The sequence below is a fragment of the Nannobrachium achirus genome, assembly GCF_963921795.1.
Source record: "Nannobrachium achirus genome assembly, chromosome: 9".
NCBI classification, from domain to species: Eukaryota; Metazoa; Chordata; class Actinopteri; order Myctophiformes; family Myctophidae; genus Nannobrachium; species Nannobrachium achirus.
Window position 1 is genome coordinate 64256689 of NC_137818.1, and position 22008 is coordinate 64278696.

Below are 22008 nucleotides of genomic sequence, written 5' to 3' on the forward strand. Positions count from 1 at the left end.
CAAAAATCCCTGAGGGCCGGTTTCCATTGTAGTCCTAAACCCCCTGGGAGACCCCTGTGGGGATCCCCAGACCCCACTTTTCGAGAACCACTGGTGTAGGATAGTGACTATGTGACTGAGATGTTGTTACTAGAAGTCTGACATGCTGCCAAGAGCTGGCTACAGACTTAGTTGGCACAGGAGGATCTAACTGCACGCACCGTGCTAAACTTAGACCATTGGAGCCATGTTGTGGGGGTCTTGCGAGGTGTGGTTTCACACAATATCATGTGGTAGCCTTTGATTAAAACCCACTCCTTACTAGTGGTGGAAAGAAGCCCAACTACATTTACTCAAGTAATGTACAGTACTTAAAGGGGCACTCCACCACTTTTCAAGCTATGTTAAAATTGGTCCTCACTCAAAAATAGCTTTTCTTTTTTTCTTTTTTTCAGAGGGCTGTGGGCAGGTCAGAAACCTATTGTCTTGTGACATCATCGATTGCCAATCCAGCTTATAGAAACTGCAGGCTTTCTATTCCTGAAAAGTTGCAATTTTAAAGTGGAAGCCATTGTTCTCACGATAATAAAAATCTAAATATTTTTTTCAAAAATATTGATTACATTTTTTTTTTTGGGAAAATGATGATGTCACAAGAAGATGGATTCTGAACTTCCCACAGCTCCCCTAGGAGACTTGGACTGAGTAGAATTTCTTTTTGATATTTTATCATGAACATTGAGGACCTATTAAATGAAGAGAGGTTGAAAAGTGGTGAACTACTCCTTTAAGTAAGATTTCTTTTTTTGGGTAATTTTAGTTACTTTGATTGATTGATTAATTGATTGATTGATTGATTGATTGATTGATTGATTGATTGATTGAATTTATTTAAAAAGCAGTAAAAACACATACAGCAATTCGAGGATTACGCACAAAAGTCGTGAGACTTATTTCCACAGAGGTCCTCTTACAAATAACAGTTAATAAGTTAAAAACAATACAAAGTACACTACAAACACATACATATCCAGTACAAACATAACACATACTCCCTTGTCTTTCTTAAACTATAGGGGTACCCTTTCTAAAATACCTACTTTTATCATCTGCTTAAAACCCCTTCAATTGGTTGTCAATTTAACATTAGTTTCTAGGTTGTTCCGATGTTAAATTTCACTACATCTCAGAGGCAAATATTGTTCTTTTTACTCCACTGAAGATAATTTGACTGCTTTTGCGGCTATTTTGCAGATTTGATACAAAACATACATTAACTACTAATTTACGTATGTTATCTTCATTATTTCTTCATATATCAGTCAGTCAAGTTCTCCTCTAAACTTTGTACCGACAGTACAAAGGCAGGGCCCTGAGGTGCAGCCAAAGGGTAGATCTCTGTGCCCATACATGGTGTTACATGCGAGCCCACACTGTTTCATAGGAACAGTATTTCTAGTTATTATTATTATTAAAGGTTAAGCTACCCAGCAACACATATTGAGTAATCAGCCCCACTTTTGCCAGCTGAAACATTAAAGTGATGCATTACTAATTGCAATCCAATAACGTGAATGTGAAAAGGGCCATTCTGCAGTGCTTTAACTGTGCATGTTTTATGATCTTAATACTTTCATACTTTTACTCAATTAAAATGTTGATTGCCCGATAACGGTGTTGGTGAGAGGAGGGTTTCTGGTTCAAGCCGACCTGCAGAAGTGATTTCCACAAGTGTCCAACACACCACCATTTGTTCACCGGATAATAAACAGGGTACAAGTGTATATTCAAGTGTTAGATCAGGGGTCTTCAACGTTTTCAGGCCAAGGACCCCTTAGCTGAGAGGGAGATAAAGCAGGGACCCCCACTACATATTGTATAAAATTGTGTTGCAGATTTTCATCAACTTGTTTGACAGCATTCATGTTTATGTTTTTTTTTTATCATACATTTCACAAGTTGATACTGTTGAGGTAAATTTGACCTTTCACTCTGTACTTGGTCTGGTATTTTCTTTTCTTTTTTACCTCTACACCAAACCTATTTGCCAAAAATAGCCAATCTACAAGCTCTCAACACCTCTCGCTGTGAGGTGTTGAGAGCTTGTAGATCTGTTATTTTTGGCTAAAATTCTCCACAGAATAGGGATGCGAGGGCCGAGGGTTCAAGTTGTTAATTTCAAAAAATTATCATATCACACAAAGATTTGGCAGCCCCTTTGTAGTAACTCTGAGGACCCCTAGGGGTCCCGGACCCCCTGTTGAAGACCCCTGTGTTAGACGACGATGACGATTATTATTATCATTATTATTATAAGAAATGATACAGCTCCTTGGTGCAAACTCACACTGCAGCTGAAATATTCCTGACAACATGCATCCACTAGATGTTGCACTTACTCCTCTTTTGTATAAGGTTGTTATTTCTCTGATTCACATCTATCTCATAGGTAGGATTAATTTGCAACATTGCAATATGATGGCTGGGGGGGGGGGGGGTACAACAAGCACAGATGGATTAAACTAAAACAATAACCCTCGGCCTCCGACTGATGTGTTATTTGCTTTGTATTATTTTAACCCATTTAGGCCTAGAATTATTGAATGCTTTAGCTATTGAAAAATAGCAGATCTACAAGCTCACAGCTGTGAGCTTGTATATCTGCTATTTTTCAATAGTTAAAGCACAAAATAATGATACACAATAAGGTGTACCCGTTCTAAATATGATGACCTGTAATTCAGAGTTACAGGTGGATACATTTACACTGAAGGTTTTCCTTTGTGGTTCACTGGTTTTATTGGATGCTGTTCAGGTGAATGGGTGATGTAATGTCTATTGAAGTGGTTTGGTCACAAGACGCTGCCAGTGCCAGGCAGGCCTGCAGCAAACCGCTGAATGCAAAGCTGCTGCCAATGACCATGTCATTAATATTCATGAAAGCAACAGAGCAGGGAGACTAAAATCTGAAATCCCATCAGGCTCGACCTGCTGTTTTAAAAGCTGTAAGCATTCTTATGTGCAGTCATTTATATACTATTGTCCTGTGTGTGAAAAGAATTGAACAGTTGTAACATTTGAGTTGTAAACCAATTAATATCAGACAAAGTCCAATATGTTTATGAATGATGATACTTATTGCTTCCCAAGTTTCAACAGAAGGCTTTGTTCAAATGCTCTTTGTTCAAAAAATGTTATTCTCTCTTTAGTAGACTGTTTAATAATGTTTTATATGTATCCTGAAAAACAACCAAACACCAAATCTAAAATTCTCTCCTACAGTACTTACATGGTCCAACAGCCAGATGTAGCTCATATCCAGCTAAGTCATAGAACTCCATTGTTCAACAAGCTGTTGAAATAAGTCAGAGTTGTACTGTTCCTTGGACAGCATGATTCTTGGTGATGACCATTGGCATCATACTTCTGGAATAACTTCATTTAGTGACATAGTAACGCGAGAGGAGAGGAGAGGAGAAGAGAGGTATTTTCTTGATGGTTTACTACTGGGTTGTTCTAGCCTAGAAACCAAACAAATCTGCCATTGCAAGCTAAAGAGAAAAAAGTCACCCTTGGCAGAGTTGGTCTGGCACTGCTAAGTTGTTGTATTTCACTCTCTCTGAAGTAGAGGGACCAATCAGGGCCCAGTATGCAAACGTGGGGCGGGTTTATCACCAGACGCATTTTTTTTATCCGCCCTTGGAAAATCATATAATTCTGAGTGTTCCCTATTGAGCTTGGCACATTTCCTGGGGCAGATCACTCATGTCACACGACACGTGTCTTCTTATTTTTTTCACTCTCAAAAAGCACCTGCAATGTAGTAGTGCATTACATTGCAGTGCACATCATGGGGTGATCACTGCTTGCCTCCTGTGAATTGTTTTATTTTTATTTTTGTTTATTTTCTGTTTATTTCTTTGCTGAGTGAGGTCAGCAAACAAAGTGACGCAGGTGAGATGAAAAAAACCTGGGTGAAATGTGCCAATCTCAACAGGAAACAACGGCATATGGTATCAAACACAACACAAGTGCATATCTCCTTGTATGGGCCGTTCTCTACATGACATCAGCTGTGGTGACGTCGGTCTCTGCGTACTTTCTATGACGTTAGTCTCGTGACGTCAGTCTCGTGCTCATACAGACACTCATTCGTATGGTATCAAACACGAGTCACGACACACGCGCATATCTCCTTGTATGGAGAAGTGTTCTGTGCTCATACTGACACTCACACATAGGATAGAACCTTCACACAAAGCCAGACATAGGAGCGGTTAGCACCAGTGTTGTTTTTGACAGCAAATTTTGATTTAGTTTTAGTGATAGTCTTTTGAATAAAATGTCATTTAGTTTTAGTAATAATTTAGTCACCAGAAAAGCTTTAGTTTTAGTCTAATTTTAGTCGACTAAATATCATAAGATTTTAGGCGACTAAATCTACAGTTGATTTAGTCAACTAAAATGTATTTTGGCAGGCCTTGATGACATTGTAATGGCTGATTTTACACTTGGTTGCGTGCTGAAAATAGCCGATCTACAAGCTCACAACGCGTCGTGCTCACCTGAGAGCAACCAAACATAAAAAATCAAACCTTGGTTCGAAGTGGAGCCGTGAAATTGAGCACTTCCAGATCTATGTTTTTGATTCTATGTGTTCCCCCCTGTGTGTGTGTGTGCGTGTGTGTGCCTGGCCTGAAAACAGCGCCCCTCCCTTAACATGTGTGGTCATAAAAGGTACTGTTCGAACTCAACGGGACAGTTCTCACTGGTGAGACAGGACACACATTGCCACTCAGAGGGAGCCCATGTGCTCTGCACACGGCTCCAAAAATAACTAGTTAGTCCCTCCCTAACGTTTTAGTCTAGTTTTTATTTTGTTGACGAAATTGTCAATATATTTAGTCTTAGTTTTAGTCATCACAGCTTACTTTTTATTTAGTTTTCGTCAGTGAAAAAAACGCAGTCATAATTTTAGTCGTCAAAATCAACACTGGTTAGCACCGCACAAAAATAGCGCAGTAACACTTTACTGCAGATTTTCTATTGAGCCATCTAGTTTGGTTCAAAAGCTCAGCTGTGATACCTGGTTCAGATCACCGCTAGTCTATCTAATCTTATTAACCTCATTCAGTTGGTGTCCCATGGTCAAACTAAATTAGACATCTACACTGGAACAGCAGTACTCATGAGCACTCATATGCAGCGGCGTCAGTTCAGAAAAGGCTAAGGTATGGCAACATGACTGGTGTCAAGACACCAGTCATGTTGCCATACCTTCGCAACAGCCACAGTACATTTTATTATTTTCCCCCTGTAGCAAAGGTATGGCAGCTGCCATAGCTTGCCATACCCAATTGACGCCTCTGAAAATATGAAAGTACAAAGTTCAGTGATGATAAGTACTTCCTCTCTTTGATGTGGGAGGGTAGGTGAAGAGCCCAGGTTGCAGAGGATATGAATGATCTGCAAGTGCAGTTAAGTTTCATTTCTTGACTCAGAGTTTCATTTCTTGACTCAGAGTTTCATTTCTTGACTCAGAGTTTCATTTCTTGACGTTGCATTTAGCATTTGCACTGATGAAACCATACCGAGATGGCATTGAGGCTGCTGGCCATGAAAAAATGCAAACAAACTGTTCTTGTTTTATTATGATCTGTCATCAAGGTTAATGTAAAAACAAGTAATTATACATAGACTAACAGGCCTATACGAAAGTGACCAAAAGTGACGAAGTTTCATTTGTTCATTTGGTTTCATTATTATAGTTTAGGTTGGGGTCCCAGAAAAAAAAAAGGGAAAAAAGAATAACACCAGTGTGAAGTGAGCGGTGCTATTTATGAGTTGTGTCCCGCTGGCCAATCACAGTGCGTCCTGCAAAGCTTGGCCAATGGGACCCTGGGCGTACAACAAACTCTGAGCCGAGTGCCAAGATGTAGCCCACGCTTCGGAGCCCAGACCGGACATTTTATGGGGACCGGATTTTTTTTTTGTTTTTAATTGTTTCTCATAGTGCCCCTCCTTAGGCCAGTCATCAAAGATTAATTTCTTGCTCCTTTGGCAAGAAACTATCATTTCGAATAAGGCAACTGGGCGGCTATCCTTCAAAATAGATGGGTGCACTCATTGAAACACATCTCCGCCAATGGTGGGTGAAACCTTTGCACCCAACAGCCATAATGCACATATTTTTGAACAGAGCTATATACAGACATTACTTGTGCCAGCAGAGTGCGCAAGTACTGTGTTCGGTGTTTCTGTTGTGTATCTGTCTGTGTTTATGCCCGTAGCCAATGAGGGACCAGCATTATTGGTGATGTCACCATCAACAAGGTGCGCTCTGCTGGCGCACAAGTAGGCCATACATGGCCACGAGTGCACAAGCCACAAGTTGGCACCTCGACAGAGCAGCAGTCTAGTTTCAGATCCTCTAGGATGCCAGGCCAAGCAGGAAGCCTCCTATGAACGCACAGGTGACTGTTGCATTTTCCTTCACAAACAAGACTGACTTTTCAGCAAAAGAGTTTAGGTCAGGGCATGCTTTGTTGACATCCTTCTCCATTTTATTCCAGTTGATTTGGATGTAACCACTATGGTTGGCTATCTGTAACAGCAGAATGCCTCCTCCCACGGCTGAAACAACCACTTTGCCAACCTTCCGGGAAAGATATCCTGCACACCATCCACTGCCTCCTCCTACAGCTATCTGTTTTACCACGTTGTATTTCTTGGCCATGGGTCCAGGGTTGCTCAAGTTGAACCATTGCTGTTTGGCATATTTCTTAAACTCAACCATGTTGGAGTGAGGAGGTCACCAAGAACGTGGCCAAAGTCGTCCGCCCTTATGATCCAGGAATGAATGAGACTACAGGTGAGATATTGGTTGCAGGTGGTCTGTCTTCCGTTCTCTAGTGAGTCCTCTTGCAGTATCGGTTACAAGGTCTGCTTTCCGTTCTCTAGTGATTCCTCTTGGTGTCAGTTGCAGCTGAATGTCAATTCTGCTGTTGCAGTATGTGCGGTCCGGTTTTAAGCTGAGCTCTTTTACGCATCACGTCATCAACTGTAACATGACATCGGCACCATTGTGAAAGGATCACCATTTATGGCCATAAGGTGACACACGTCAACCTGTTGTCCTACCCATTATCAGAGCACTTGGAGGCCAGTCGATTTGTCACATTGATAACGCGCCAACCTGAGTTTGGGGATCTCCATATATCGTCTGATTTCAACCAATCAGCTTGAGAGAGTTCAGGGATCTCCATAATGTATGGGTTTAAATACAGGCAAAGACAGGCACACATACCTACTATGCAAGGCGGAAATACATGTGCGATCCGGCAATGCAATTGACCTTATTTGGTGCCATGGCATTGGTCCGAAGGTTCATTAGTCCGAATATGTTAAGAATACTATGCCTAACTCTAACTCTAACCCTAACCTCAGTAACCCTAACTAAATTCGGACTAATGAACCTTCGGACCAACCCCTTATTTACCCCGCGGCCATCTTGGATCACATGACCACATGGGTCAGAAGCTGTTGAGTAAGGCAAGACCTGCCTGCGGAAGCTTTTGATTGGCTGCATTGCCACCCCATGTGGTCATGTGATCCAAGATGGCCGTGGTGTGAATATGGTCAATATCAGTTGTTGTACCCCGAGTACCTGTCTGTCTGTGACAGGATTTATCTATATATATTTAAATGTATATATATAGTTTTTGATTCATCTATATTTTTGGAGATTCGCTGATCTTAACTTCCCACTCGACGCAAGCGGCACGCCTGTATATTCCATATATGGGCATATCAGTCTGATTGGCGGTTATGCACAACTGGATATCTCAAGTGGGACTAGAGTCTAGTCCCACTCTAGTCACTAGACTGATGGCTGGGACGGCATATTAATGGAGAGGTTTCTGTATTATGCCTCCAGCTCAAAGGCAAAGTACGAAGGGTCAAAGTAGTGATTCCTTACAATCCCTTCCTCTCCTCCACTGCTGTAACTCTTGCCGTCGGGGTGGAATGCTACGCAGTTGATAGGACCAATATGACCTTTGACCCTACCGAATTCCTCCTCACTTGCCGCATGGAAGAACCTAGCTTCAAACTTGCCAATCCTCGTGGAGGTGGTGGTCACATCCATGGCCTCTTGTCCACCGCCCATCACCACATGGTCCATGGTGGGGGAGATGGCTGCAGAGTTTACATTCCTCTCCGTCTTGAAGGTCTTGATGCGGTCCAGAGATGTGGAGTCAAACAGCCTGGCGGTGCAGTCCTTGGACGCACTGATGACCATGGTGAGGTCCACAGATGTCTGCAGGTCATTGATCTGTTTGGTGTGTTGGTCCTCTTTGTTCACCGTCTTCAGGACCTGTCCGGATCTGGCGCTGAACTGGTTGATCTCTCCGTTCTCGTGGCCGGTGATGACAAACTCCGACAGAGGCGGTCCCCACACGGCGCTGGTGATCTTGGACGTCGAGAGTCCGAGATCACCGGTGCACGGTATCGACAGGTAGGGTTTGTTGTCCTGGACCTGCTGTGGGTCTCTGAGGTCCAGGAAGTTGAGGTAAGACTGGTAACCCATCAGTTTGTCCGTGGAGTACGAGACGATGTGGCCGCCGAAGTCGAAAGCGCAGGTCCTGACCGCCGAGCTGGTCTTGAGCAGGGCCAGCTGTTTGCCGGTCTCGCAGTCCCACAGTCGACAGCTGTTGTCAGCGGAACCCGTCAACACGTTGGTAGTGTCCCAGTTACAGTCAACACACCACACGGCACCGTTGTGCCCGCTGTAGGTGCCGAGTCGCTCTCCGTTGACAGAGTACCACACATTGACTACTGTGTCTTTGGCAACAGAGAAGAGCAGATCGCCCTCTCTGTTGTATTTGATTTGAGTGATGGGCCTCTCATGGCCCTGGAGCAGAATGGGTTTCATTGCCGTGACTTAGGTGCGGCTTCTTCTGAATACTCGTAGTTGCTATTTATCCTGAAAGCGTTAAAGACAAAAGCTTGCGGTCTGGTTTTAAGCTTTCTTGAAGTCATAGTGACATCAGATAGTGACATCATCCTGGATCTCATGCCAACTCATGGAGCTCATGGTGGCCTCAGTTGATGTTCTGGAAGAAGAGAGTTGGGACGGCAGTTACCTCATTGTGACAGAGTTTAAGAGTGTTGGCCATGTTTTGGCCATCTGACCAAAGGGATTTGGTTCCCCCGGCATCACAGGGATCTCCATATATGGCAATAAAAGGAATTTGGTTTCCCTGACATCACAGTGATTATATATTGGCATTCACCGATATGGGCTTAATATTGATGACATCAGGGATCTCCATATATGATGGGCATAAAGGGGATTTGGTTCCCCTGGCATTACAGGGATCTCCATATTATCTCCATTTATGGGCATAAAAGGGATTTGGTTCCCCTGGCATCACAGGGATCTCCATATATGGCAATAAAGGGGATGGTTCCCATCACAGTGATGTCAGAGTGTGATGTCAGAGTGTGAGAGTCAATCAACAAAAAAGACAAGCGTTACCCATACAGACAGACAGATTCGGTCAAGATGGGATGGTTCTGATAAACTGTAAACCTACAGTCGCAATTAATTTGTTCATTTATTTATGAATTAATAATGATGAACTACGTGGCCCTCATGCCTACGTCGTAGCACCGATCCAACTGATAAGCCCATATAAGGAGATCTGTCATGCCATGTCTTGTTTATGCTCATGACAGATACAGTCCTTGTCCTTATGTCCATATTATACAGTATGGAGATCCCTGATGTAAAAATTATGCCCATATTTGAGCATGCCCCCTTTTGTACCCATATATGGTGCTGACTGATTTGTTTATAACATTGAATGACTACTCACTATTGGGTTGTGTTGGTTGAACTGAGTACTATTGCTGTGTTGATATGGCGGTGTGATACTTGTGTTGCATTGACTAGCATTGACTGTTATGTGCACTTTTTTTGTTTGGCACTGTCTGTTAAGTTGTGCTTTGAGTATAGCTTTTTGTGTGTGTGTGTGTGTGTGTGTGTGTGTGTGTGTGTGTGTGTGTGTGTGTGTGTGTGTGTGTGTGTGTGTGTGTGTGTGTGTGTGTGTGTGTGTGTGTGTGTGTGACGTGTCACTTATGAGCGTTGAATGTTTCGTGGTCACTTCATATATATATTCTTCCTTTTTTGCAATAGCTTTTCGACACTTTTTTTTGTGCTTGCTCTTTGGACTGCAGTACTCTTTTTCTTTTTCCTACTTCCTTGTAACTTGTAACCTTAAACTGCTGTGCTGCCTCTGGGCAACTGAATTTCCCCCTTGGGATAATAAAGGTATCTATAATAACAATAATAATAACTTGAATTTATATAGCGCTTAACAAAACAGAACACGATACTAGAGGGAAGTAAGTTGACAGTGACATGCGGGGCATTCAAATAAGCATGGAAATAGAACTATGCTGTTAATCTTATAGGCCTACCCAGTTTCATCAATGCTTCTGCTGTGTTTCTATGTGGTGGAAAAAGTAGGCTTAGGCCTACTCACATTGTATAGGCTAAATGAGTAAAAGTATCAATACTGCAGTGAAGAAATACAAGTCCAGAATTAAAAATGTAACTTGAGTAAAAGTACAGTATTGGCATCAAAATGTAGCCTACAGTACTTAAAGTAGACCAAAAGTAAAAGTAGCCTACTAAATGTTTGAAAATAGCAGATCTACAAGCTCACAATGTTAAGCTTGATTGATTGATTGATTGATTGATTGATTGATTGATTGATTGAAGACTATTAGAAGTTTGCATAGGAAAAGGTACAGTTTCATGGCGGTACAGTTCACTGGTACAAGGTCAGCTAAAAGGAGATCCTAGTAGGCTAAGCGTTTCTGCGTATTTGCACAGGAAACCAAGTGTAACCACCATTTAAGTATCTCATTTTGTCATAACTGACTTGGCTTGTAATGAAACGAAACTAAACCAAGGGGGCGTGGCCTTCCTTGTTGCTGAGGAGATTAGCCTAGTGCCCACTGCCTACTAGACGAGTTATGATGTTAAGTCAGCTGGAGTGACATGATAACGGTTCGTTTTTCTATATGATACTGAGAACACAGGCTTATTAAGGTGAGTGCATGGGTTTTTTAATCATTATTTTGAGACATTCACTAACTAATATAACGTAGGCCTATAACCAGCATCAGTTAGGCTACTTTAAGAAGTGAAGTAGGCCTACTAGAAAGTAAACATCGAGGGACATGAGATGATTTGTGTAATTAGGCTATATATGAGCTAGCTCAACTCTGGTCCATAGTGCAGGGGTCTTCAATGTTTTCAGGCCCAGGACCCCTTAGTTGAGAGAGAGATGAAGCAGGGACCCTCACAATCGTTTGACAGCACAATCATCAGTGTAGCCTATTTTGGATTCATGTCAATTTGTGTTTTCAGATATTTAACCACTTGAACCGTCAATACTTAAAACAAACTTGACCTTTCACTCTGTACTGTGTACTTAGTCTGCTCTTTTCCCCCTCTACACCAAAGCTCTTTGCCGAAAATAGCCGATACAAGTTCACAGCATGAGCTTGTAGGTCTGCTATTTTTGGCTAAAGTTCTCAGAATATGGACACTATAGTTCAAGTGGTTAGACCTAATATAAAAAGATTTGGACGACCCCCTGTAGTAACGCTGAGGACCCCCTAGGGGTCCCGGACCCCCTGTTGAAGACCTCTGGTTTAGGAGTTCTCCTTCCTAATACCAGAGATAGCTATATAGGCTATAGGTTTTTTGTATTAATTTTTCCCTATAGATAGATCTGTGAGGTGGTCACTCTCGGCGAATATAATTGGCTATAACTGTGGGTTAAATATTGGAATGTTGCTTGCTTAATTACCTTTGACTATTAAACATTAATAAATATGTGTTTGATAACTGCATAGCTTGAACTGCTTGTGTAATAAAATGTTACATGTGCACATAGAAATGCTAATCATTTTTGAATACTTGAATCTCACGCTTAGAGGACATTTGGTTAATTAAAAAATGAAAAAGAACATCTGGACAACATAGACACTCCTTTTTGAGATAAGAACAAGAGCCCTTTCATAGAACAGGAGTTCATAGCTTGTTCAAGGTCTCTTCATGGAGAGAAACGGTGCATGTTTCTAATGCAAAGGAAACAGTAGGCCTACTCACATTTAAAAAGTAAAAGAATCAATACTGCAATGTAGAAATACTCTGTTACAAGTAAAAGTCCAGAGTTCAAAATGTACTTGAGTAAAAGTACAAAAGTATTGGCATCAAAATGTAGCCTACAAAATGTAGTTTGAAAATAGAAGATCTACAAGATCACAATGCGTCATGATGAGACGTGCTGTGAGCCTGTAGATGGGCTATTTTCAAATGGCCGTGGTATAAAATAGGGCTTAAGTCGGTAATGTATGTTTTATATTATAATTTATACCTGCAAAGTAACTATAGTAACTAGAGAGCAAAAAGAGGAAGAAATGTGCCACAGAGGCACAAAAATCCAGGTCCAGGCACTCAGGTGGATTTAACGATAAAAAGCCTTTATTAAATGGGCTAGAACATTATTAAAAAACACCAACGCGTTTCGGCAAACGCCTTCTTCAGGGTGTTACTGAACAAAGACAAGATGTAGGCCTAATTATAGGCCTACCAGGTGTGTCCACAGAGAGGACCTGCAGTCTGCAGCCTACAGGCCCCCTGGTGGCATCCTACACATGTTTTCTATATGGATGAAAGCACAAAAACAGGGTATCCCTACAGTCTGTTAAAACACTTTACCATGGTTATAGATAGAGGATTAAATGGCAACATTAGGACCAGTGTACAGTACAACAGTTACAAAATCAACTTGAGTGAGTCATAAGTTACAGATACACCATAGGAACCCAGTTGAGTAGTTTCTTAAAGCAGTTTTAACTCTTTAACTTTCAACCAAGGACAAAAAGGGAAAACAAACAAATGAAAAAAAAAAAAAAAAAAAATTACACAATGTAATAATTCAGAAAGCAATAGCTATAAGAAAGATGAGAGGTCAAAGTCCTCATTGAGACCTGGGTAATAAGTAGCCTTGAGAGTGTAAATCCAGTATGCCTCTCTTTGTTTGAGGCGTTTGATTTTGTCCCCACCCCTGGTATCAGAGCTGATGACTTCAATACCAGACACTCTTATGCTGCATTCACACTGCAGATATATAGTTGAACGTTTTGCTTGCTTGGTCAATGTTATCTCAATGGAAACCAGCTTTAAAGCTTCCAAACCTTCGTTCTTTGTGTGTCCTGTATCTTTAAAGCTGGTTTCCATTGAGATAACATTGACCAAGCAAGCAAAACGTTCAACTATATATCTGTAGTGTGAATGCAGCATAAGAGTTGTATCACTTTCATGTTGGGCTTCACTTTAATGTTTGGCCATGGGGTACTTCATATTGGCAGAACGAATAGCATACCTATATGTTCAGATAATCTGTCACGCAGTCTCCTTTTTGTAAGACCTATATAGAAACAACCAGAAACAACTAGTAACTAGTTTTAAAATAATTGTATTGGAGTAAAAGTAGGCCTACAATATTTGGATCTGAGATGTAATGAAGTAGAAGTAAAAGTATTATAATTGTAGCTTACTACAGTACTAAAGTAAATGTACTTAGTTACTTTACAACTCTGTGTGTTTCATCTGCCCAAATTCTAACCCAGGGGTCTTCACCAGGGGGTCTGGGACCCCTAGGGGGTCCTCAGAGTTACTACAGGGGGTCCTCCAAATCTTTGTGTGATAGAAACCTTTTTCTTCTAACAACTTGAACCCTAGTGTCTTTATTCTGAGAACTTTAGCCAAAAATAGCAGATCTACAAGCTCAAAACGCCTCGCGCTGCGAGGCGTTGTGAGCTTGTAGATCGGCTATTTTTGGCTTTGGTGTAGAGTGGGAAAAGAGACCTTTAAAGTACATAATTGAAAGGTCAAGTTTATTAAGTATTGACGGTTCATTTGGTTAAATAACTGAAAACCCACATTAACATGAATCCAAAATACACCGCTGTCAAACAATGAAACTATATGGAATCTATGAACAGGGTGTGGGGGTCCCTGCTTCATCACTCTCTCAATTAAGGGGTCCTTGGCCTGAAAACGTTGAAGACCCCTGTTCTAACCTGATTGATGAGGGCTATGAGGGGTTCGGTGCCACAGTGCACCCTGCTGCCTGCTTTATGATTGTCTGGGCCTGCACTCAGCATGAATACAGGGTTCCCACGGTCATGAAATTCCTGAAAATAATAGAAAAATAAAATAAAATAAATATTTTTCCAGTACTGGAAAAGTTTTGGAATTGATCAAGGGTCCTGGAAGGTCCTGGAAAAAAATAGCTATGCATTGTCTTTGGTTATTGATTTTGTTAATACCTCTGAAATGACAAATTAAACATTGGCCAAATTGTCAAATATTAGAGGCAGAAATTGTGAAAATAGCCGATCTACATGCTCACAACGCCTCGCAACACGAGGCGTTGTGGGCATGTAGATCTGCTATTTTCACAATAGAAACGTGTTATACAAAATTCCTTAACTCTTAGTGCTCGTCAGGGTGGGGGGTCCCCAGTTAAAATATGATTATTTCAGGGGTCACGACCTGAAAAGGTTGAGAACCACTGGCATACACTACCTGTCTTTGGGCATTGCTGTTATATAGTCCTGGAAATTGTGTTAAATATTCCGGAAAAGTTTTGGAAAGGTTTTGGAAATTCATTGGTGAAAATGTGTGGGAACCCTGTGAATAACAGTAGCCTATGATAAGCCAGAATTCTTTAGGTGGTGGTAGATTCGGTGGTGTAATTCTTGCATCTGTGTGACGTAATCCAAAGACCTGATGGCAAAGTTTGGGACGTTGGAGGTCTCTGAAGTATCCAGAAACCTCCTCCAGCTTGTGACTGATGAGACCAAGACTGGAGAGGCCCTCCTCGTGCTGACAAGCGGTTCACGTTATGCTAAATCCCCCGATCTAAAAGAGTGCTGACTTTTCTACTAGGGGTGTAACGATACATTTTAACAGCATCACAATACATGGTTGACGATACGATATTGGTTCATTCATGGCGATACGATACAATTCGATTCAATGATTTAAAATCAATATAGTAACTATTTAGCAAAGAAATTAAATCTGTGTAAAACGTGTAAAAAAATCTATTATTATGGAAGTAAACACTGTGATTATCTAGCAAATACATGGACATTATATTTCAACACATAGGGACAAACCCACCTTGACATGAACACAGAGATTACGGATTATGGAATGGAAAGGTAATTAAACCGCTCTTTTTCATATTCCTTCTTAAAATTGCCAAATACAAGGCACAAATACTTAGTTTCCATACAATAAAAACAATTCAATACCGTTTACCGCATTTTAAAACAATACGATATAGCAAACGATTTAATGAATCATTGCTAATTAAAATCGATTTTTCGATTCAGTTACAATTATCGTTACACCCCTATTTTCTACATCTCACCGTTCCTGAGATATGGCTGATTATGTCATTCGAATTCGGTGCACTGACCATAAAAGGCTTACGATTAGAGGCATTTGTCATTTTGTCAGTGATTTATTGCGTTGTCATTTGAATTGGTTGATTTTGATTCTCATGCTTCATTCCATTGCATTTCCTTTTCATATTTATCACATTGTAGAAGTAGAATAGTTCAGTAACCTTTTATCACACTGTTCCCGTTGCTTCCATTGGTCTATCACTTTGACAACCCTGACCTTCGGACAGTATGAGGTGTTTATTAATAACATAGAACGTATTGATACCACCATAACCTGTTGATATTACAGCATATTATACAGAATAATGAAGGGGCTGTGCTGATTGCACAATGCACATCCTCCTCGACCGCGATTCCTCAAAATGAATCACCGTCCATGTATCTACTCATGAACCCACGTTGTCAAATCATTCATCTATTCACAGAATTTCACACCAGTGGCGTCAGTTCAGAAAAAGCTAAGGTATGGCAACATGACTGGTGTCTTGCACGCGCGCGAAGGCGCGTGTGCAAGACACCAGTCATGTTGCCATACCTTAGCAACAGACATTTGTGTTTCTTGGGCTGGATATGGCAGCCTGGAACGGTTGTTCAAGTGCAGCTAAACTTGGCATGTTAGTAAACATGCCACAATTAACATTAATGAATTACACCTGTGCAGCTGACCTGCGGAACCTGGGAATATACCATTTGGTCAAGATGGGGAGAATACAAGTGTGGAGAATATAATTATAATACCTTGTTAAAGTGACCATTTTGTTAAATTTTGCATTTGTAGTTAGTCTACTGTAATTTAACAACATAACCAGCACAGACAAAGAGACATTCATGGATTTATATTTAAAAGTAGCTTTTATTTTCCTCCTGGACCCAGGGTATGGCAGCTGCATATCCCTGCCATACCCAATTGACGCCCCTGATTCACACAATTTTCTTTGCACGGTGGAAATTTAGATTTGTTTATTTTGGTTTTCATGTTTAAATGTTGAGTTTCATTGTCCTCTCTTCCGCACACAGCAGCTGCCAATGTGACCATCCTACCTTTCAACGACATCCACCCTGAGAGGCATGGAGGAGGAGTGGAAAGGACCTGGCCATGGCAGCCATGCAAGATGTAAGAGCAAAAGGGGCTGAACCTCAATCAGAATGTTCTAATTCAGAAGCCCATTACAATGTTTTGACAATTTGCATATCATAACTACCAAAGCTACCATAACTTAGTCAGTTACTGTATAAAAGACACTTTTATGGTTTAACTTTACAAGTTACGGTTATAATGTGCTGTTCTGCTGAGCTTATAATGCATTATGACCAGCAATACATCATAAACCTTGTTATAAGTTGTGATAAAAACGTATAACGAGTGTTATAAAGCCCTATACTGTTATGCATTATTATGCATAAAAAATGTGATTGCATTATAGAACTGACCTTTAAGTAAAGTGTTATACTGTGGGGAAACATCTCCTAAACTACTACATTCTATGGGTCAGATAAATGGGATTTTATGTGTGTTAGAAAACAAAAATAACTGGTACAGCAGGTGTTCAGTCATAATTAGATGTGATTAATATCACTGGATAAAATGACCTGACGTCCACTGGAGAAAACACTCCAGTCCCAATTGGGCTACTGGAGCTATTGTCTCACTAGCTTAAAGGTGATACACCATGAAATTTCACTTTTCCTATTTTAAAACCTTTTTTTGGGGTCCCACTAGCACCTTCTATCCTCACAAAGTCCCATTTCTGACCGTTGTGTCTTTCTCTAGTTTTGAGAAGGCGAAGGTTAAAAGTATCCCACAGGTTCTGAAAACAGGCTATCCAGATTTGCTGCCGATTGTGACGTCATCATCGGCCGTTTTTTTTTTTTTTTTTTCCAAAAAAAAATTTTTTTTCAAAAAAAATTTTTTTTCAAAAAGATTTTTGGGGGGTGGCGCAGTTCAGGCCAAAGGTGGTACTGCAGCTGAAAATGCTCTGAGAGCCATTCAAAAATGAGAGGGCTCTCTATTCAGGAGTGGTAATTAAGCCTCAAACCTTTTGAAAAACGTTTTTGGGACATAAACAATATGACATAAATACTTTTTAAATGCATGGTGTATCACCTTTAATTTAGAACGGGTACACATCATTGTGTATCATTATTGAATGCTTTAACTATTGAAAAATAGCAGATATACAAGCTCACAGCGCGGCACCGAGTGCCGCGCTGTGAGCTTGTAGATCTGCTATTTTTGAAAAAGTCGTGAAAATCTGTGCAAATCTTTGAATATATGTATTTTCAAAGCAAACGTTTGTAACTCAAATTTTGCTTCTGGATGGTCCCTGGAACTGAATATTTTGAGATGCAGGTCCGTGGCCAAATAAATATCATGTTGGAGGTCCTTCACATGAAAAGGTTTGAGAACCACTGACATAGCAGTCTCTCAAGAACAGACCAACTGAGCTCCAGTTAAGTGTAAAGGACCTTTTCTTTGACGATGGCTGGCCAGATTGCTGACAGAAACATAGGTTTTTCAAAAAGATCTTAGAAGGATTCAAAAGACACTTATAGAATCGGGTCAAAATTCTAATTTTCAAGATTTTTCAAAAATAGCAGATCTACAAGCTCGCAGCGCGCACTGTGAGCTTGTATATCTGCTATTTGTCAATAGTTAAAGCATAAAATAATGATACACAATAATGTGGACCCGTTCTAAATGGGTCAATGTTGTTATTTTTGTTTGTTTTTTCAGGTAATGGCTTTGTTGGAAGAGGTGCAGCTCTGCGTAGAGGTGGAGCTGTTGGAAGAGGTGCAGTTAGAGGAAGAGGTGCAGCTTTTGGAAGAGCTTTTGGAAGAGGTGCAGCTTTTGGAAGAGGTGCTCTAGGTAGAGGTGGAGCTTTTGGAAGAGGTGCAGCTCTGGGTAGAGGTGGAGCTTTTGGAAGAGGTGCAGCTCTGGGTAGAGGTGGAGCTTTTGGAAGAGGTGCAGCTCTGGGTAGAGGTGGAGCTTTTGGAAGAGGTGGAGCTTTTGGAAGAGGTGCAGCTCTGGGTAGAGGTGGAGCTGTTGGAAGAGGTGCAGCTCTAGGAAGAGGTTCTGGAGGTCGCGGTGTAGCGGGAGGAGGAGATGTAGCCAGAGGTGGTGGTGCTGCTGCAGCAGGAGGAGGAGGAGCTGCACTTGGAGGTAGAGGCAGAGGTGCAACGGGAGGTATAGCTGCAGCCGTAGTAAAAGGTGCAGTTGGAGGAAGAGCTGCGGCTCTGGGTAGAGGTGAAGCTGTAGGAAAAGGTACAGCTGGAGGTAGAGGTGCAGCTTCAGAAAGAGGTGTAGCAGGAGGAAGAGGTGCAATACGAGGTAGAGGTGGAGCTTTTGGAAGAGGTGCATCTGCAGGAAGAGGTTCTGGAGGTCGCGGTGTAGCGGGAGGAGGAGATGTAGCCAGAGGTGGTGGTGCTGCAGCAAGAGGAGGAGGAGTTGCAGTTGGAGGTGGAGGTATAGATGGCTGTAGTCGAGGTGTAGCGGGAGAAGCAGACGCGACCGGAAGCAGAGGTACAGCCAGAGGCAGAGGTGCAGCAGGACACGGAGGTGCGGCTGGAGGTAGAGTTTCAGTGGGACACGGAGGGGCAGCGAGGGGTGGAGATGCAGGAGGTGGAGATGCAGTGGGAAATAGAGGTGCAGCTGGAGTTGGAGATGCAGTGGGCTCAGCGGGTGGAGGAGAGAGAGGGAAGAAAGGGTCCGGGGGAAGAAGAGGAGGCGGTGGTGCGGAGAGAGCGGGAAGCAGCGGCGGAAATAGAAAAGATGGCGATGCACCTGGAAGACACAGCAGGGACGAGGGGCGTTCACCTTCCGCTAAGAGGAAGGATGGCAGTCATCGGAATGCCTTCAAAATACTGCATAAGCTATCTGGAAAGAATCCATCCGAGGTGGCCATCACACTGTCCTCTATCAGCACTCTGCAAGACCTGCTAAACGACAAAGAAATGAGACAGGACCTTGTCCAACTCCTCTGCTCGGTCCTGTGCAAGGCCTTCCAGGCACGGAGAGACAGGGGCACCCGGCGACACCTGGCTGGCATGGTGAAAGACTCGGAATTCCTCCGCTTCACACTGCCACATCATGTGGAGAAAATGGCTTCAGAGTCCTGCACTGTCCGCAGGAAACAGTACACAGACCATCTGGACAACATCCTGGCTGTTGTCTTTGAGGTAAATGACATTCTTACCAACAGCAGAGAAGCCATTTCCTAAAACTGAGATAGCTTTACCTCCATGCAAACCTCACTGTTAGGGCCTAACAGAAGTCAAACTCAAGGCTTGGGGGCCAAATCAGGAAAACATACTTTTTTGCTGTTTGCCTGTTGAAAAAATAAAAATAAACGTTTTCACTTGAAATTACTGACAGAGCAAGAAGATATTGCAAGTTATTTAGTTTTACTTTATTCATTTAATGATTAATGTATCTATATATATATATATGTGCAATATAATATAATATAATATAATATAATATAATATAATATAATATAATATAATATAGGCAGTTTAGGTCCAGTTAGTTTTACTTTATTCATTTAATGATTAATGTAGCTATATATATAATATAATATAATATAATACAATATAATATAATATAATATAATATAATATAATATAATATAATATAGGCAGTTTAGGTCCAGGTTCAAAATGTGCAATAATTTCAAAACGTTTTAACCCATTTAGGCCTAAGTCCGATTTGAATAAAGCCTTAAAGATCTAAGTCCGATTTGAAAATGACCCACTGTTTTTCTGGAATACTCAGCCTCTGTAGCAGTTAGAAACAAAATTCCCAAACTATTTGATAGCTTACCCCCCGGCTCCACCGGGCGCGTCGAGCGTCGCGTCAACGTCAACTCTGGGAACGCTCCCGTTTTAATCAATGAAGGGTGCTCCACTGCCGACGTCAACGTCCGCGTTGGACGCTCAGATTCGCCCTGGTTCATGTTTTGACGCCGTCCGACGCCGGCACGACGCCGCCATTTTGGTGGAGCCCTAGCCTTACACCTTTGGCTTTCATCGAAAAAAATCTGAAAAACGTAAAATATTTTTTCAAAAATTACTGTACTACATACTGTACATAATGTAATACACAAAAGTGTGTTCCTGGCCTGGGGGGGGTAATACACTTTAATGGTGCAGCCCTCGACATTTTTTCTATTTTGTCCCACTGTGTATTTGAGTTTGACATCCCTGTTTAGGCCTAATGTGCTAATGTTGGGAAACTACGGGTGAACTACGCTAACCTTTATTCCCATTCACTCATTTCCAGGTGCTCAAAACATTCCCTAACAGTTCTCTCCAGTCATTGTCCATGCTGGTCAGGGTCCTTCCAAGCTCCAGCCGTGACCTCAGGGTAGCTGGAATGAATGTCCTCCCAGAGACGGATGAGAAGTTGGTGGAGATCCAGGAGCTGGTCAGCCTCCAGAAGAAATCCAGGGAGAGCACCTCTAAACCCCGGTGGAGACCTAAAAACACTGGTGGAGAGAACCACGGTATGGTGAAGGACATTTTATTTATAATTATACTGTTATACTTCTTCACTGAAGGTAACATGGGACAGGAATTATGTATGGCAGTGGTTCTCAACCTGTGGGTCCCCAAATTATTTTGGGGGGGTCCCCAGATGATTAGCTTAATGTGAAACATTGTTTTCTCACTCAACAGTAAACAAACCAACATAAAGTTTAAGTGTATAGAGGGTATTTGCACATTTCTCAAGTGACAATTTAAGGACCTCTAATAAGACAAAAATGATAAATTAAACTTTGGACAAATAATATTATATTATTAGGCAGAAATTGTGAAAATAGCCGATCTACATGCTCACAACGCCTCGCAACGCGAGGCGTTGTGAGCATGTAGATCTGCTATTTTCACAATAGAACAGTGTTATACAAAATGTAATGCCTCAACTCAGGGTGGGGGGTCCCCAGTTAAAATATGATTATTTTGGGGGTTGCGGCCTGAAAAGGTTGAGAACCACTGATGTATGGGGCACGGACACTTTATGCCTGTGGGTTATGTTTTATACTGTATATAATTATTTTCCTCATTGTCATAGAAACAATGGCTTATGTATCGGCTCACTCTGACACAGACTGTATGTGTAACTTCATCGTCTGATCTGTGATCAGTTCCAAATTCTAATTGGGGCGTCTCCATTCATGAACTGATGTAACTCTGGCCACTATTCCCTTTTTACGTGCGGTTCAGTGTACCTGACGAAAGCATTTTTGTTTTACTGCTTTATCGATACATTGTTTTGGGAGCATTAAAGGTGGTATCTCTTTCTTTACAGTTTATCTATTTTGATCCAGTATCCGTCGAAATGTTTGGATGTTAGGAATATTTGTTCTCTTTCACTGTAATGTATTTTCTTTTTTTGGTGTGTGTGTGTGTATGTATGTCTTTTTAACTCATTCTGTGCCAGATGCCAAAATGGCTCCAAGGTAGCTG

The 22008-nt window shown here is 41.6% G+C and overlaps 3 protein-coding genes across 3 annotated transcripts in view; 1 reads left to right on the forward strand and 2 right to left on the reverse strand.

Annotated features, from left to right (window-relative positions):
• Window positions 1–6409: 6409 nt before the first annotated feature.
• Window positions 6410–6775, reverse strand: LOC308291063 (FUN14 domain-containing protein 1-like; the record flags this gene model as incomplete). The annotated part of the gene is made up of 1 exon (XM_080732976.1): window positions 6410–6775. The coding sequence occupies one exon, from the start codon at window positions 6773–6775 to the stop codon at window positions 6410–6412; it is 366 nt and encodes a 121-aa protein (XP_080589102.1).
• A 1128-nt stretch (window positions 6776–7903) lies between these two features.
• On the reverse strand, window positions 7904–8911 carry LOC308290587 (eukaryotic translation initiation factor 3 subunit I-like; the record flags this gene model as incomplete). Its single annotated transcript, XM_080732492.1, has 1 exon — window positions 7904–8911. The coding sequence occupies one exon, from the start codon at window positions 8909–8911 to the stop codon at window positions 7904–7906; it is 1008 nt and encodes a 335-aa protein (XP_080588618.1).
• A 10242-nt stretch (window positions 8912–19153) lies between these two features.
• LOC308291064 (NFX1-type zinc finger-containing protein 1-like) overlaps window positions 19154–22008 on the forward strand; it is a gene marked incomplete at both ends in the record, with an annotated part of 53132 nt that continues 50277 nt past the window's right edge. The window contains 3 exons of the mRNA XM_080732977.1: window positions 19154–19336; window positions 19426–19719; window positions 20822–21044. Of these exons, the coding sequence (XP_080589103.1) occupies window positions 19154–19336; window positions 19426–19719; window positions 20822–21044 (700 nt within the window). The remainder of the gene's footprint in view (window positions 19337–19425; window positions 19720–20821; window positions 21045–22008) is intronic.